The following is a 13,636-nucleotide window of genomic DNA, read 5'->3' on the forward strand; positions in this document are numbered from 1 at the left end:
GAATGTGCAGATATTCTGTACTCATACTTTTGCCAAACACATCCTCTTTCCAGTGTCTGAAGAGCCCACTTCTGGCAGTTCCCAGTGAAATTTATCTCATTGCAGAAATAGATTAAGACACCTTCACTCTAAGATATTCTAATAAACCTCACTTGTATTAGACTTTATTATTTTTTCTGTAAATGTGTTGTTTTCTAACTAGCCATTATTACTTTAAATAATATCTTGTTCTGCAGATGCTTCAGGAATATGAGCAGTACATCTTTGCTGAATATAACAGTGTGATACAAGTTGAAAATGTCTATGAAGAGATTCTGTTTCAGACATTGCTTGATGAATCCCTAAAAGGTAACTTTGCTTCTTGTGAGATTCATATCAATCTGTCTCGGCAAGTATAAAAATGAACTGATTATTTCAAGGAGTTTTAAGTTTTACCTTGACCTTTTTCATTCAGCAGTTTTTGGATTGTTCCAATAAACCAATAGGTTTAAAACAGGGTTGAACAATCAAAATGTATTATCTATACCTTCACTGGGCACTGTCAGAGTTGAAGACTAATACGTCTGGGGGTACCGGATTGAGGAAGGTGCTTTATTGATTTTATGGATGATTTGAGAAGAGACACTTCCCTCCATTTAGTTCTTCCAAGATAATATTGCCTTGTTCTCAGCATGTTTCGGTGCTCTTATTATATGGCTGAATATCTTTTCTCTGTTTGTTTGTGTCCATCTCCTGCTTAGTGATAAAAGAAGCAGTCCATCTGAAGAAACATAACCTTTATGAGGAAATAAACCTGCCTTCTGAAAGCGTATCCAGTTTGAGTGATCTAAAAACTCCTGTAGAATCAGCACAGGCTAGCCCAGCTAGAGTGCCAGCCCCCAATTTAGTGGACGAATCAGATGCTGGCCTTGGAAGTAATGAAGTTTTCTTAACAGAAAAACTCCATCAAGAAGAAGGAGGTGATGAAGCTAGGGAGACAAAAGAAGAGGGGATAATAATTTCAGATTTCGGTGGCAGTGAATCTTGTCCAAAAATAGTTACTGTTGTAGAGGGAGCCTTTCCAATCACAAATGTCAGTGAAATCACAATAGAACAAAATAAAGAAACAACAGAAGAAGAGCATCCCGTTCATGATGATGTGAATGAAATTAGAAATTTGTTAACCTTGTCTGTTGAATTGAAAGAATATGAACAGTCTGTGAACAAAGAACATGATTTACAGGAGTGTGGAATGTCAAACTCAAGGGAAGAAGCAGAAGAAAAGAGCAAAGAGGATTATCAAGCAGGTGATTTGCAGAAGCCCTTTTCTCCCATTGTGAAAGCAGATGATGCAAATATTGTAAGTAGCTCTGGGGAAATAAGCAGCATAATTCATCAGGATGCTTCTGAGAAGTCTGAAGAACAGAGTCCCAGTGAAATCTCAAGGGAAGAGCTGAACACAGAGTCAAACATCGCGCATCCAGATGAAAAGAATGATAGTACCTACGACCAGTCTCAGACAGAGCCATCTACTGAAAGCGGACAATCTGACGAGAGTAAAATGGGCCCTTCATCTCATAATGTTGTGTCTGAAGAACAAAAGTCACAAAGAGAGCCTGCTAAAGGTGAACAACCTAACCAGATAAGAGAAGAATTTTCCTCTCACCATTCTTTTCCAAAGGAAGATCATTCCCAAATGGGAAAATGTATTAAAGCAGATTCTCAGGAAGCAGAATGGTCACTTCTGCAATCTGTTCTGAGGGAAACAGAGATATCACCCTTCTTGAGCTGTTCTGTTGAAACTCAAGAAAGCATGTTGCATACAGAATCTTTAAACATTGAGTCACCCCCTCTGCTGGTTTCCTTAGAAGTAAAAGAAACTGAGGGTAGCAATGTGGTAAGCATGGACTCAGAAAATGTCACTTTTGATCAAGGGGGTGATTCTGAACAAGCAGGTGAGTCCTTGCTGAAGACGGATGATGCAGATATAATTAAGTGATGAAAGTTGAAAAAATACTGAGGGCGACTGTTCTGATTCACCACTAGCAAAATAGAACTTTGTAAATTTAAAGCCTGAGCCCGAGTTATGATTACTTTCCCTAAACAAGAGGAAATGGAGAGATTTATTCAAATTCATAACCTACTTGAGAGCCATCTTTTAATTTGAACCCGTGGTTTTCTGAAAATTTGCATTGTTTGAATAATACTCTTCGGCCATTTGCTGCTTCTTGTCACTTATCCAGAAGTGAATCATGAAAGAATCATCACTCAAGTGGTAAAGAATGTTGCAAACTATAAGTTATAACATAACAGGATGTTTAGCCTTTCCTATTTTTTGAAAAATTCATTGGGAATATTGATTGCCCTGTAACAATGAACAATCTATTTGTGGATAAGATGTCAGTGTCTCTCAGTAGAATTAGAAGGAAGTATTTGCAAGGGGGAAAAGTATTGCACAATATATAATAATAATAAAAAAAGAAGGCAAATCTTTAACAGAATAGTAAAATTTCCTTAATGGAATATTATAGAACACATTTGTACACAATTGTGTTTTGAATTTTCATAGGTAGATTGTTGTTTCTGGACTTAAAAGCTTTGTGCAGATATTTTGAAAATGTTGAGAGCTAATTCCTCTTCTTTTATCATTGTTATTATTGCTATATTTAAAATTTACCAGAAGAACAGAATAGAATAGAATAGAATAGAATAGAATAGAATAGAATAGAATAGAATAGAATAGAATAGAATAGAATTCTTTATTGGCCAAGTGTGATTGGATACACAAGGAATTTGTCTTGGTACAAATGTTCTCAGTGTACATAAAAGAAAAGATACATTCGTCAAGAGTCAAGAATCATAAGGTACAACACTTAATACAGTAATAGTCATAAGGGTACAATACAATAAGCAATCAAATCATACCAGAAAACAGTCACAGCTTTTTCTATTCTATTTTTCTATACCTTCTGTGGAGCACTTTATACCTGCTTTTTTCAAAGGGAATGACAAATTTTTACTGTAGCTTGTGCCACACACAAAAATGAAACAGAAGCAAGCCAGCCATTTATTAATAATCCAGAGCTCAGTATCGTGGCAGTCCATTTTCCTAATATTGAATTCTATTCCTGCACGTGTTCTGCAAATGTAAGACAATTTCTGTGTTATTTATTTGACACCATTTATTCTGAATGTGCTAATTAAGGAGACAAGAAGTAGTAGAAGGCCACTGGATCAGTCCAAAGCCCTTGAACTAATTTGGCTAGAAGACTGGAAACCAGAATGTCTTTAATTGTTCATGTGCAGTGCAGTTGAATAATGCCTGCCTATTTTCTCTTTTATCTCTACAAAGAAGAGGGCTTCAGATATTCAGTGACTCTTCCAGAGTAGGACAGGACATTTATAACTCCACTCTTCTGACTCTCAACTAGAAAAGGAGCATTCTAAGGGCTAAGGCTACCTTTTGTTTGCCTGACTAGAATGATTTTTTTCTGACTCCTATCCTTGAATAGGAGAATGGGAAATTCGATTGCAGCAAGATTGGTTGAACTGTTAGCAGATGGCCACAAAGTACAGCAGGAATGTCAAACTCATGACAACATAGCATTGTCACGTGTATCGCAACTTCCCCCCTTCGCTAAACCAAGGGTAGGTGTGGCCAGCATGTAAAGCATCCAGCCCACAGGCCGCTAGTTTGACATCCCTGAAGTACAGTATTTTAAAATTGATAGCAAGAGCAGATAAGCTAATTCATTTATTAAAACAAGTGCCAGAAATGTAGTCAATCTGAATAACTGATCATATATTGTAAAACAATTTTAAAAGTTTGTAATTAGTTGCATTAGCAGATTCCAGAGCAGCTGCAGATAGTATTAACCACAAAGCAAGAAATTTGGCACTCATTTTGGGCAGGATGAGAACTCTCCCACTAGAGCAGAGAATGACGACTATGCTTTTGGCTGCTTGAAAATGTTCCCACAAAATTACTATTTAAATTTACTAGCTCATTGCTCATATTTCATCATCCTGTTTTCTAACTGCTCTTCACAACCCTGAGAACCAAAATACTTTTAGATTATAATTCTTTGAACTCTGAACTGCACAAATACTTTTTAATTGTATAGGGCATCAGATCATTTTGATAATAAGCCATCGTTCTACTATTTCAGTTCAGTGCATGAAATAAAAAAAGACATTAAATAAATTTGCATAATTACATATCTCTTTTTTTAACATGTTGGAATAAATGATAGCATGCTGTGTCAATTATGTGTTTAGCATCCTTCATCCCGGAGGTGTTATAAACTGAAAAGAGTATTTATGACTACATTTCTCTATTTCCTATGGATCCAGAACAGTAAAATATGTCCCCTTGCTGTTAGTCATGCAACAGAAAAAAATACACTTAGGATTTGATCTGTACAACAATAGAGCTTCATTGTGCATGCAGGGGGAAAAACTGAATGATGGCAGATTAGCAAAATAATACCATAGAAACAATTAGTTATCGATTAGTTCTATAATTGTCACAGGCAGCATCTCCCACTGTCAACTGATTTCTCATTATTTGACAACTGGGAAAAGGCAAAGAGGGCAGATTTAATTCTAGTTGCTAGTCTTTGTCATAGTTCTATTACAATGTGGATTAATTTGAGATTTTAAATATTTAATTCCTGCTATTATTGAAATGAAATGTCTGTCAAGCATCAGGAACATTCATAGTAACAGCTACTGCTTCAAAATGGGGAAGAGGTACAACTAGGCCAAGGGTGTCAAACTCGCTGCATCGCATTGCCGTCACATCATATTTTGCAACGTTTCCCCCATTTACAAGCTGGGCTGGGCGTGGCCTGCGCATGATGCATCCAGCCTGAGGACCACCAGTTTGACACCCCTGAACTAGGCAATCAAAACCCTGCCCTTTTCTACCTGTATGCAGTGCATGCAACATATGAAAACAGGGCAAGATTTTCATTGGCTGGTTGTACTTGCCATTTTTTATATTGCCGTTTTAATTCTTGCAATATAAGTTAAAAAAATTAAAAGATACTAATGCAGCAAAATATTCTAGCTGAATTGTTATCTATACGCGAAACTATCTCCTGTCTATTTGCAATAAAATATATAGAATAAATGATATTTATTCCAGTGTTTTAGTATTTGTGCTTGAATAGGAATACTGTATATCTTCACATCTAAATATTCAAGTCTTTTTCAATTGTTTATTTTTAAAAAGGATGCTAGCAACATGCTGGCTATGGGCATATTACTTGGAACCCTGACAGATGCTTAGGCAGAATATATTCCTATGTTGGAAGTAACCATTTAACCACAGCATTAGAGTTAAGATAAGGACCCAAGTAAATGCCAATATTTTGGACAACAATTACCATGACTAATCAGAAGTTATAGGAGTTATTGTCCAAAATGATTGAAGAGCACTGCCTACAACATGTGAAAATTCTATGTAGGTATAGATTCTATATCGATATTAATCATGCATGCCAAAAAAAGCTTGGAAGAAATACTTCAGAGCTTGTGTGAGTAAAAATACAATTCCTTTCTGTTTCAGCTTAAAACTTTCAGATTTCTGAAAGTCTGAAAAAGACACCATTGCTTTAAGAGTCATGTAAGCTGACTCATTAAAGCAGCTGAATCTTTTTAAAGGCTCACCTATGAGCTTGAAAAAGGGAATGATGGCAGTAATTAATAGTAGTGGTACTATGAACATTCCTTCTGAAATGTTTTCAAAGTTTGCATAGCCATAGCCTGTACATGATAAACCAATTTTAAATTTCAGAAAAGGCTCTTCCACTACTCTTAATTATGCCACTGTTCATTTTTTCAAGTTTATAGGTAAGCCTAAAAAAGATGCAGCTGATTTAATGAGTCAATTTACATGACTCTTAAAGCAGTGATGAATATCATTTCAGAAGTAGAGCATCTTTATGATGTTCTAAGAAACTTGGCATTGATACTGAAAATAATAATCCATGTTGTGCTCCTATTCTTACAATATGCTTTCATATGTTTCCTAATCTCCATTCTGTAGTATTTGATGTAGAAGAAGGTGTTTGTTTATTGAATATAAGATGAGATCTTAAGAAAGATGTGTTAGATCTTTATATTTAAAAAAAATGACTTGGTACAAGTGACATCTCTTTCAAGCAGCAAACTTTTTTTCAGGTTTCTATAGGAGACTGAAAAATAATTTAGCTGTTCAAGAGCAATGCTATGCTTATGATCCTCTATTTACCAAAATACCTTTGCTTTGTTATTTTCAAAGCATACCCAGCTCTATTAGATTTCATAAAAGGAAGATAAAATGAATGCAAATCTACTATTTTCATTCAAAAATTGACTATCATGCTTATGATTGATAATACACACTTGTTTCCTCAAACAAGATTCTAAATATTTACTTACAATTAAATCTGAATTATTTTTATTTTGTAATAACTCCATCTTATTTTGTAATAACTCCATCTTTACATCATCTTTTCGCTGATGATGTAAAGCTGTTCAATACCACAGACAATACTGCTACCCTACAAAAAGATCTTGACTATGTATCAGAATGGTCAAACAAATGGCAACTTCAAATCTCAACAAATAAATGCTCTGTCTTACATATTGGCAAAAAAAATCAGAAAATAAAATACAAGCCGAATAGTCAAGATCTTGTTGATGACCCAAGCTCTGTAAAGGACCTTGGAATACTCACCTCTAATGATCTAAGTGCTAGAGCCCACTGCAACTACATAGCCAAAAAGGCATTAAGAGTTGTTAACCTAATCCTACGTAGCTTTTTCTCTGGTAATATCACACTACTAACCAGAGCATATAAAACATTTGCTAGACCAATACTCGAATACAGTTCATCAGTCTGGAACCCACATTACGTATCTGATATCAGCACAGTTGAGAAAGTCCAGAAATATTTCACAAGAAGAGTTCTCCACTCCTCTACTTGTTGCAGAATACCTTATGCCACCAGACTTGAAATTCTAGACCTAGAAAATCTAGAACTATGCCGCCTTCAGTCCAATCTAAGTATAGTATATAAAATCATACATTGCAATGTCCTACCTGTCAATGAATACTTCAGCTTCAACCATAACAACACAAGAGCACACAATAGATACAAACTCAAAGTTAACCGCACCAAACTTGATTGCAGGAAATACGACTTCAGCAATAGAGTGGTCAATGTCTGGAATACTCTACCCGACTCTGTAGTTTCTTCCCCAAACCCCAAAAACTTTAACCTTAGACTGTCTACTATTGACCTCACCCCTTTCCTAAGAGGTCTGTAGGGGGCGTGCATAAGCGCACCAACGTGCCTACCGTCCCTGTCCTATTGTTTCTCTTATTCTTCTTTTATTTTTCTTATATGTACCCATTTCATGTATTCACAACTATGTATACACTTATACTTATTATCTTGTAAACAATTGGCAAATAAATAAATAAATAAATAAAAAATAAATTGCTTGCAGTTGAGCCTTAAGAGAATATATTTAGGATTGTAGTCTTAAAATAAGCAAATTCTTTTTCTTCAAAAAAATATTTTGAAAATTTGAGTATTTAATAGGAAGTAATCTTTCAGAAAGTTTCTTCTCTCAAGACTTTTTAAAATCTAATATACTCTAATTTCATATGTAGATGATTTCTTTCCTATGCATAGAATGTTCCAGGTATCATTTAACTTTATGTGTACATATTTCATTTGAATAATTGAGTAATGAGTAAACCACAATGTAATATGGTTAACTTTTCTCAACTGTATGTTTACAAATAAAATATTAATCTCTCACATTGTGCATTTCTTCAAAAGAGGTTTGGTACTTATTGGAGGGGGGTTGTTAGGTATTTACAAAATTCCAGAGAATGTCATATTTACCTATTACAATGGCAACCCATTGCATAATAAGAACAAATATACAGATTATAAATACAAACAACTAATTTTGAGATAATGAATACAGTGCAGGACTGAAGCTATGAAAGTAAATGGTAGAAATATTTGGAAGACAAAAGGGGAAAATAACAATTTAGGAAATGTATTCTATGTACAAATTTAGTCTTTTAGCTTTGAAACTGGAAAAAAGTTGAGGAATTCCTATTTATTCAACAATCTCTTTAGGTTGTTTAAAAATGATAACTAGAATGGATGCTGGCTAGTAGCATGAGAGGAGGGAGTACACCCATGCTTTCTAACATTAAAACAACACACCTTTCTGGTGTGGTTATCTGATTTAGCTTCATGATAATGGCTAGCTTCATGATAAAAGCATAAGAGAACTTGTATCTTGACTCTGTCCTGGATGTTAGTGTTGGAAGAAAAATCCGGTCCGGTTCCAATCTGGGAGAAAGTCACTGGAAATAAAATGGAGGCTGATTGGAAAGGATTCTGTTTATTGATGAGAGAAACCAACAGTATGTAGTTCTGGGAACGCTGACAAAATGGGATTGGGACAGGTAGGCTTTTATACATTCTTTGGGGTTTTGTGTTTGAAATGCTCCAGGGAGTTGTGCAATGTAGTGAGCTTTGTGTCTTTTGCTATTCTAATGGTGATGGGTTAATCCTATTATGTCCTAAAAGTCATGCCTGTCCTTAATCCCATCAACTGAAGCTGAAGGTGTTTTGTTTGTGAATAGATTGGTCCATCTTAATGGGCACAAAATATCCATCTGTTGGGGCTGCTTTCTGCCTTTGTTAAGATTTTTCTCCATTCTCCTTTGGCGAAATATAATATTCTGCCTCTTTTAATATTCCCCAAAATATTTCATTCTCTAGGGGTGGGCGGGATTTCTATATTAGCATATTGGAGGGTGGGGGCGGAAACGGGAATGGACTTTATACTTTATATAAGGGTGGCTAAAGGTTGCCTCCTTTCTGAATTGCTGAGGTAAAGAAACAACATGGGAACAAAGCAAAAGAAAAATGATTTGCTTCATTGTGCCATGCCAAGAAATGTGTAGTGAGGGGGATTGCGTTGCTTTGTAAATCTTTTGACAATCTAATACTTGAATTGGTCCTTCCATACTTTATCAAATAGTGTGCTGTACTCAAAAAAAATAGATAGACTTTTTAGGATTTGCAATTCACACATCTAACCAATTCTTATGACCTATGTGGGAATGAACAGATGAAGCAATATACTTTCTACAGCATGTTGTTGCAAAAGCATGCTTATGACTGCTGTAATAAACTGATAATTAGGTTAAACATAAGCTTTATTCCTCACATCAAACACTACATTGGTGTGTCAGAGGCAGCACCTGGCTTTTAAGCAGAATTACCACCTTTCCAATTTTGATCAGAGTACCTGGGTTTAATTCCTTTTATTGTACCTGGGCTCCAATAACATTTGTATGCAAATGAAAACAATTTTTCTAACTTTTCAAGTGATGTTGAACTTGATTTTGTTTTTTAAAAAAAAGAAATTTCTGACTACAGCTGCTTGTTTTTCCAATAGTTCCTTTGTCTCTCCAAAGCCTGGATAAGCCTAAGGAAAATTAAGTCCAGATGATCTTGGAGATAAATCTGAGAAAATGACTTGTTACTTTCTGGGTTTTTTCCCCATTCCCTTGCCTCGTCCCCCACTCAAACTAGCAATAACACTTAGATTTATATCCTACTTCACAGTGCTTCACAGCTCTCTAAGCAGTTTTCAGAGTCAGTAAGTTGCCCCCAACAATCTGGATTCTCATTTTACCGACCTTGGAAGGATGGAAGGTTGAGTCAATCTTGAGCCATCGAATTGCTGGCAGTCGGCAGAATTAGCTTCCAATATTACATTCTAGCCACTGTGCCACCATGGTGTTAAAGCCCCCAGTCAAAGTCAATTTTCTTTTGGTTGCTTTGTTGAATTTGCATGTAGCTGTCATGGCAAAGATGGTAACTTTGCCTTTAACTAGTATGCCTGAAGGACTGAGACCTTGATTAGATACATGATGCAAATAGTTTGCTGTTTTTTCAGAGTTAAACCTCAAAATTAGAAACAGTGTTTGGTTCTAGGACAGGTCTGTTCTGTTCAAAACACCACAAGAAACAGGACAGATAGACAGCAGAGATAAAAATCTAAATTAGATTTCATTTCCATTTAATTAAAACTTAACAAGAGTATTCCATCATATATTTGGGTTTTTAAAAACCACAATGAAAATGATAAGAAAATTTCTGGAGGTTTTTGAGACTGCTTAAATGGTTGATTCCCAAGTTCCCATGGTCCTGTTTTACAACATAAATTGCTACTGTGATATTGGTACTCTTCATGCTCAAACTGAAGACTCTTACAACATGCTTTTGTCTAAAAGTTGTTGTTTATACTAGAATCCTGGCAAACTCAGAAACACAAAACATATTTCCTTCTGCTTGCAGAAGACTGAGAGAACTCAAATTATAATTATTTAGTGTGATTAAACCTTGGGTATAAAAACAGTTTATTTCTATGACAATAATCTCTATGGGTATATATTTAAAAATTTAGAACATGATTCCTTTTTACTAGATATGTCATATCATCATCATTTTAGCCATTGTCTAATCACTGCAGGATGAAGGCTGTTCTACGTTTTCAACCACTACAGTCCTGAGCTTTTTTTTTTTTTCCAATTGGACCCACAATACTTGCTGCTGTCATCCACCCATCTTGTTTAGGTCTCTTTTGTGGATGCTTTTTATCAAGTGGGATCCATTTTATGATTGCCTTGGTCATAGATACATGGAAAGATACATGCTCAGCATTACAAGACAAGATAGAAAGACCTGCACATGGATAAGAGAACAAACAAAAGCATACAATATCATGGAGAAAAAGAATTGAAATGGAAATGGGCTGGAGGGAGGGAGAGAGAGATATATTTGAACTATCATGTTGCCAACACAACGGTTAAAAGTTTGTATAATTCAGGCTACAGAAACTACAATTCCCAACAGTCCTTTATAAGCACTGCAACAGGGGAATGTCAATTGGATTTTGTGTGTGTGTATGTTGTGACTAAGTATTTTGCTCTCCAATCCCAGGAATTCGCAGTCATTTGAAACAATGGGGTTGACAGAAATGTCTCTAAACTCATATCAACTCTTTCTTCTATCCATTCTAATTGTAATTCTGCAGCTTCCAATATGAACCAAGTTGGTCTAGTAGTTAAGGCACTAGAAAATGAGAGACCATTGCCTTAGCCATGAAAGACAGCTGGGTGACTTTGAGCCAGTCACTCTCAGCCTCTCAGGGTTGTGGTTCTGGGGAAAATAGGAAGAGAAAATTGTGTTGGATATGTTCGCTGCCTTATTTGTAAAAATAATAAAGATGGGATACAAATAAATATGTGAATTGAGGGACCGTGGTAGAATTAACTTTTTCAAAAATTAAAAGCAATATTAAAGATTTGCATGAGAACAGGAAACACCCATTTTCCCACTGATTTCTGGTGGAAGTCATGCCCGTTGGTTTGCAACAAATATAATGAAGATTCTTAGGATATGTTCCATACCACCATCTCGGCATTTAGATCAGAGGTGGTATTCAGCAGGTTCTGACCAGTTCTGGAGAACCGGTAGCACAAATTTTAAGTAGTTCAGAATACCATCTCTGACTGGCCCCACCCCCATCTATTCTCTGCCTCCCGAGTCCCAGCTGATTGGCTGGGTCTTCTTTTGTTGCCCTGCACAGGAGAAGGGAGCTGGAAAGCAGGTTAGTGGGATTGGGAGGGAATGGAGATTTTACAGTATCCTTCCCCTGGAGTGGGGTGGGAATAGAGTGAGGTGGGAATGGGGATTTTACAGTACCCGTCTCCTGCTACGCCTACCAAGCCAAGCCACGCCCACAGAACCGGTAGTTTAAAAAAAATTGAATCCCACCACTGATTTAGATGTCTCTCTATCCTATTGGCAAAGCGTCAGAGGGGATCAGGGGAAAAACAAAGAAACAATCTGATGGCCCAAAGAAAATGCAGAAAGCGAACAATTCGGTTTGACGCAGGAGTTTGTTTTTTTTTAACTATTTTTTTTTTTAATTGGAGGTGTGTCACTACGTCTTGGCGACAACTTCAGTGCTACCGTACGATCCTTGAAACGGGCCGTTCTTAAGATCCCAGCCCTGGTATTGTGACGTCGGGGAGCCCTAGAACGTCCTCTCGGGGAAGCTTCTAAAAGGCCAGCTCCGAGCCGCGCAGGTTCTCCACGATCGCATTCGCTTTCCCGAGGCCGAGTAGCCTCCATCGAACCATCGTTGCTCCGAGCATCAGCGTGAAATCGCCGCGATTCCGACCTTCTTAAGTCTCCCTTCTTTCCCTGCCTGATCGGGACATTTACGAACACGTCTGATATAACAAAAATGCCCGACGTCTCGGGGCAGGAAGATTCCCTATGTCGACATTCAATGTACTGGTGGGTGGGAGGCGCTTTCTCAATTCAGCCCTGGGCGCAATTTTTCAAACGTGGATCGGTCCGAGATGACGGACCGGAAATGACGTATTTCGACGGCGAGAGGGCGAGAGAGAGAGAGCGGTCGCTAGAGCAAAGTCTTATCTTCTTGAAAGTGCGACAGCCACGTCCAGGTTAGGAAGCAGCCCGCCCGCTTGTTCCACGTATCACTGCATCCGGGAGGGAGGGGGAGGAGTAACGCCCGGTCAGATGATACAAACCTTGGTTCTCATTGGGCCGCGGGTAGCGGCGTGTCCCGCTACCGGAAGGGAACCCGGAAGCAACCTAGCGGCAAGATTCCGGTTTCCTTGGCTACGCCAGTGAAAGGGAGGGGGAGAGAGCGAGAGGAGGCGAACGAAGGGCTGGTCCCTCGTCTTGTGGCAGCGGCCGCGCTGTTTGAAGGGATGGGACAGAACCGGGCCTAGCGAGGCAGCTGCCGCTATGAGCGGAGCAGCAGCTGGGGGCGAGGGAAGGAGCGGCAACCACCTGGCAGGCCGTTGGTCCGGCTGGAAACTGCTGGTTTGGGGCCTCCTCTCCGCTTCTTCGGTGTTGGCAGCAGCGCCGGCTGTGCAGGCGATGAGCCGGGAGGAGAAGCGTCATCTTGGGTAAGAGCGCTTTTTTTCCCGTCGCCCGCTCCCCCACTGTGCCGCAGCCGAGCCTTTACCTCGGTTGGCTTCACCCAACCCCGCTGTTGGCGACGATGCCCTTGGCCCGGTTGCGAACCGTGGTTTTGGGAAGCCGAGGGTGGAACAATTTGTGCCGTAGCCTGAGGAAGGAGTGATGGTTGGACTAGAAGACCTCTAAGGTCCCTTCCGGCACTTTTCTTCTTTGTAGGTTGCATTTGGCTGCCTGAGGAGACCCAGCAAATTACATTGAAGTCTTCTTTAAACTGACTGACACAGGCTGATTTCAAGCTTGTCACCGAGGCAGACTGAGAAGGATACTCCAGCTCATTGTTTCTTTCAGTTTTTAAATGTAAAGCTGGAGAATTAAATATATTACTGGGTAGTTTTCAGAATCTCACCCACCATTTGTGTGTGTGTGTATGTGTGTGTGTGAAACTTCACTGTCTAGAAATGATGACAGTCAATGGAGTGATGTAAGAATTTCGGTTAGTCAAAGTGAGACAAGTTAGTCAAAAGTGAGTAATAACAGTTCAGGACAAATGCTGTCATTGAGGGAAAACAGAAAGATGGGGAGCTTTTGTTTTTTTTTTAGCTGAAG

General features: G+C 38.2%; 2 protein-coding genes across 4 annotated transcripts in view; both read left to right on the top strand.

The window, feature by feature from the left end:
* Window positions 1-5,130, top strand: part of NIBAN1 (niban apoptosis regulator 1) — a 74,422-nt gene extending 69,292 nt beyond the window's left edge. For both annotated transcript variants that reach the window (XM_087960849.1, XM_026669269.2), the window contains exons 13-14: window positions 237-348; window positions 741-5,130. In XM_087960849.1, the coding sequence (XP_087816975.1) occupies window positions 237-348; window positions 741-1,978 (1,350 nt within the window). In that variant the 3' untranslated portion in view covers window positions 1,979-5,130. The remainder of the gene's footprint in view (window positions 1-236; window positions 349-740) is intronic.
* Window positions 5,131-12,731: 7,601 nt separating this feature from the next.
* EDEM3 (ER degradation enhancing alpha-mannosidase like protein 3) overlaps window positions 12,732-13,636 on the top strand; it is a 35,124-nt gene continuing 34,219 nt past the window's right edge. For both annotated transcript variants that reach the window (XM_087960851.1, XM_026669272.2), the window contains exon 1: window positions 12,732-13,017. In XM_087960851.1, coding sequence (XP_087816977.1) covers window positions 12,854-13,017 — 164 coding nt within the window. In that variant the 5' untranslated portion in view covers window positions 12,732-12,853. The remainder of the gene's footprint in view (window positions 13,018-13,636) is intronic.

This window comes from Notechis scutatus, chromosome 3 (genome assembly GCF_049901735.1).
Source record: "Notechis scutatus isolate UNSWTSFEM ecotype Mainland chromosome 3, rNotScu1.2, whole genome shotgun sequence".
Taxonomy (NCBI): domain Eukaryota; kingdom Metazoa; phylum Chordata; class Lepidosauria; order Squamata; family Elapidae; genus Notechis; species Notechis scutatus.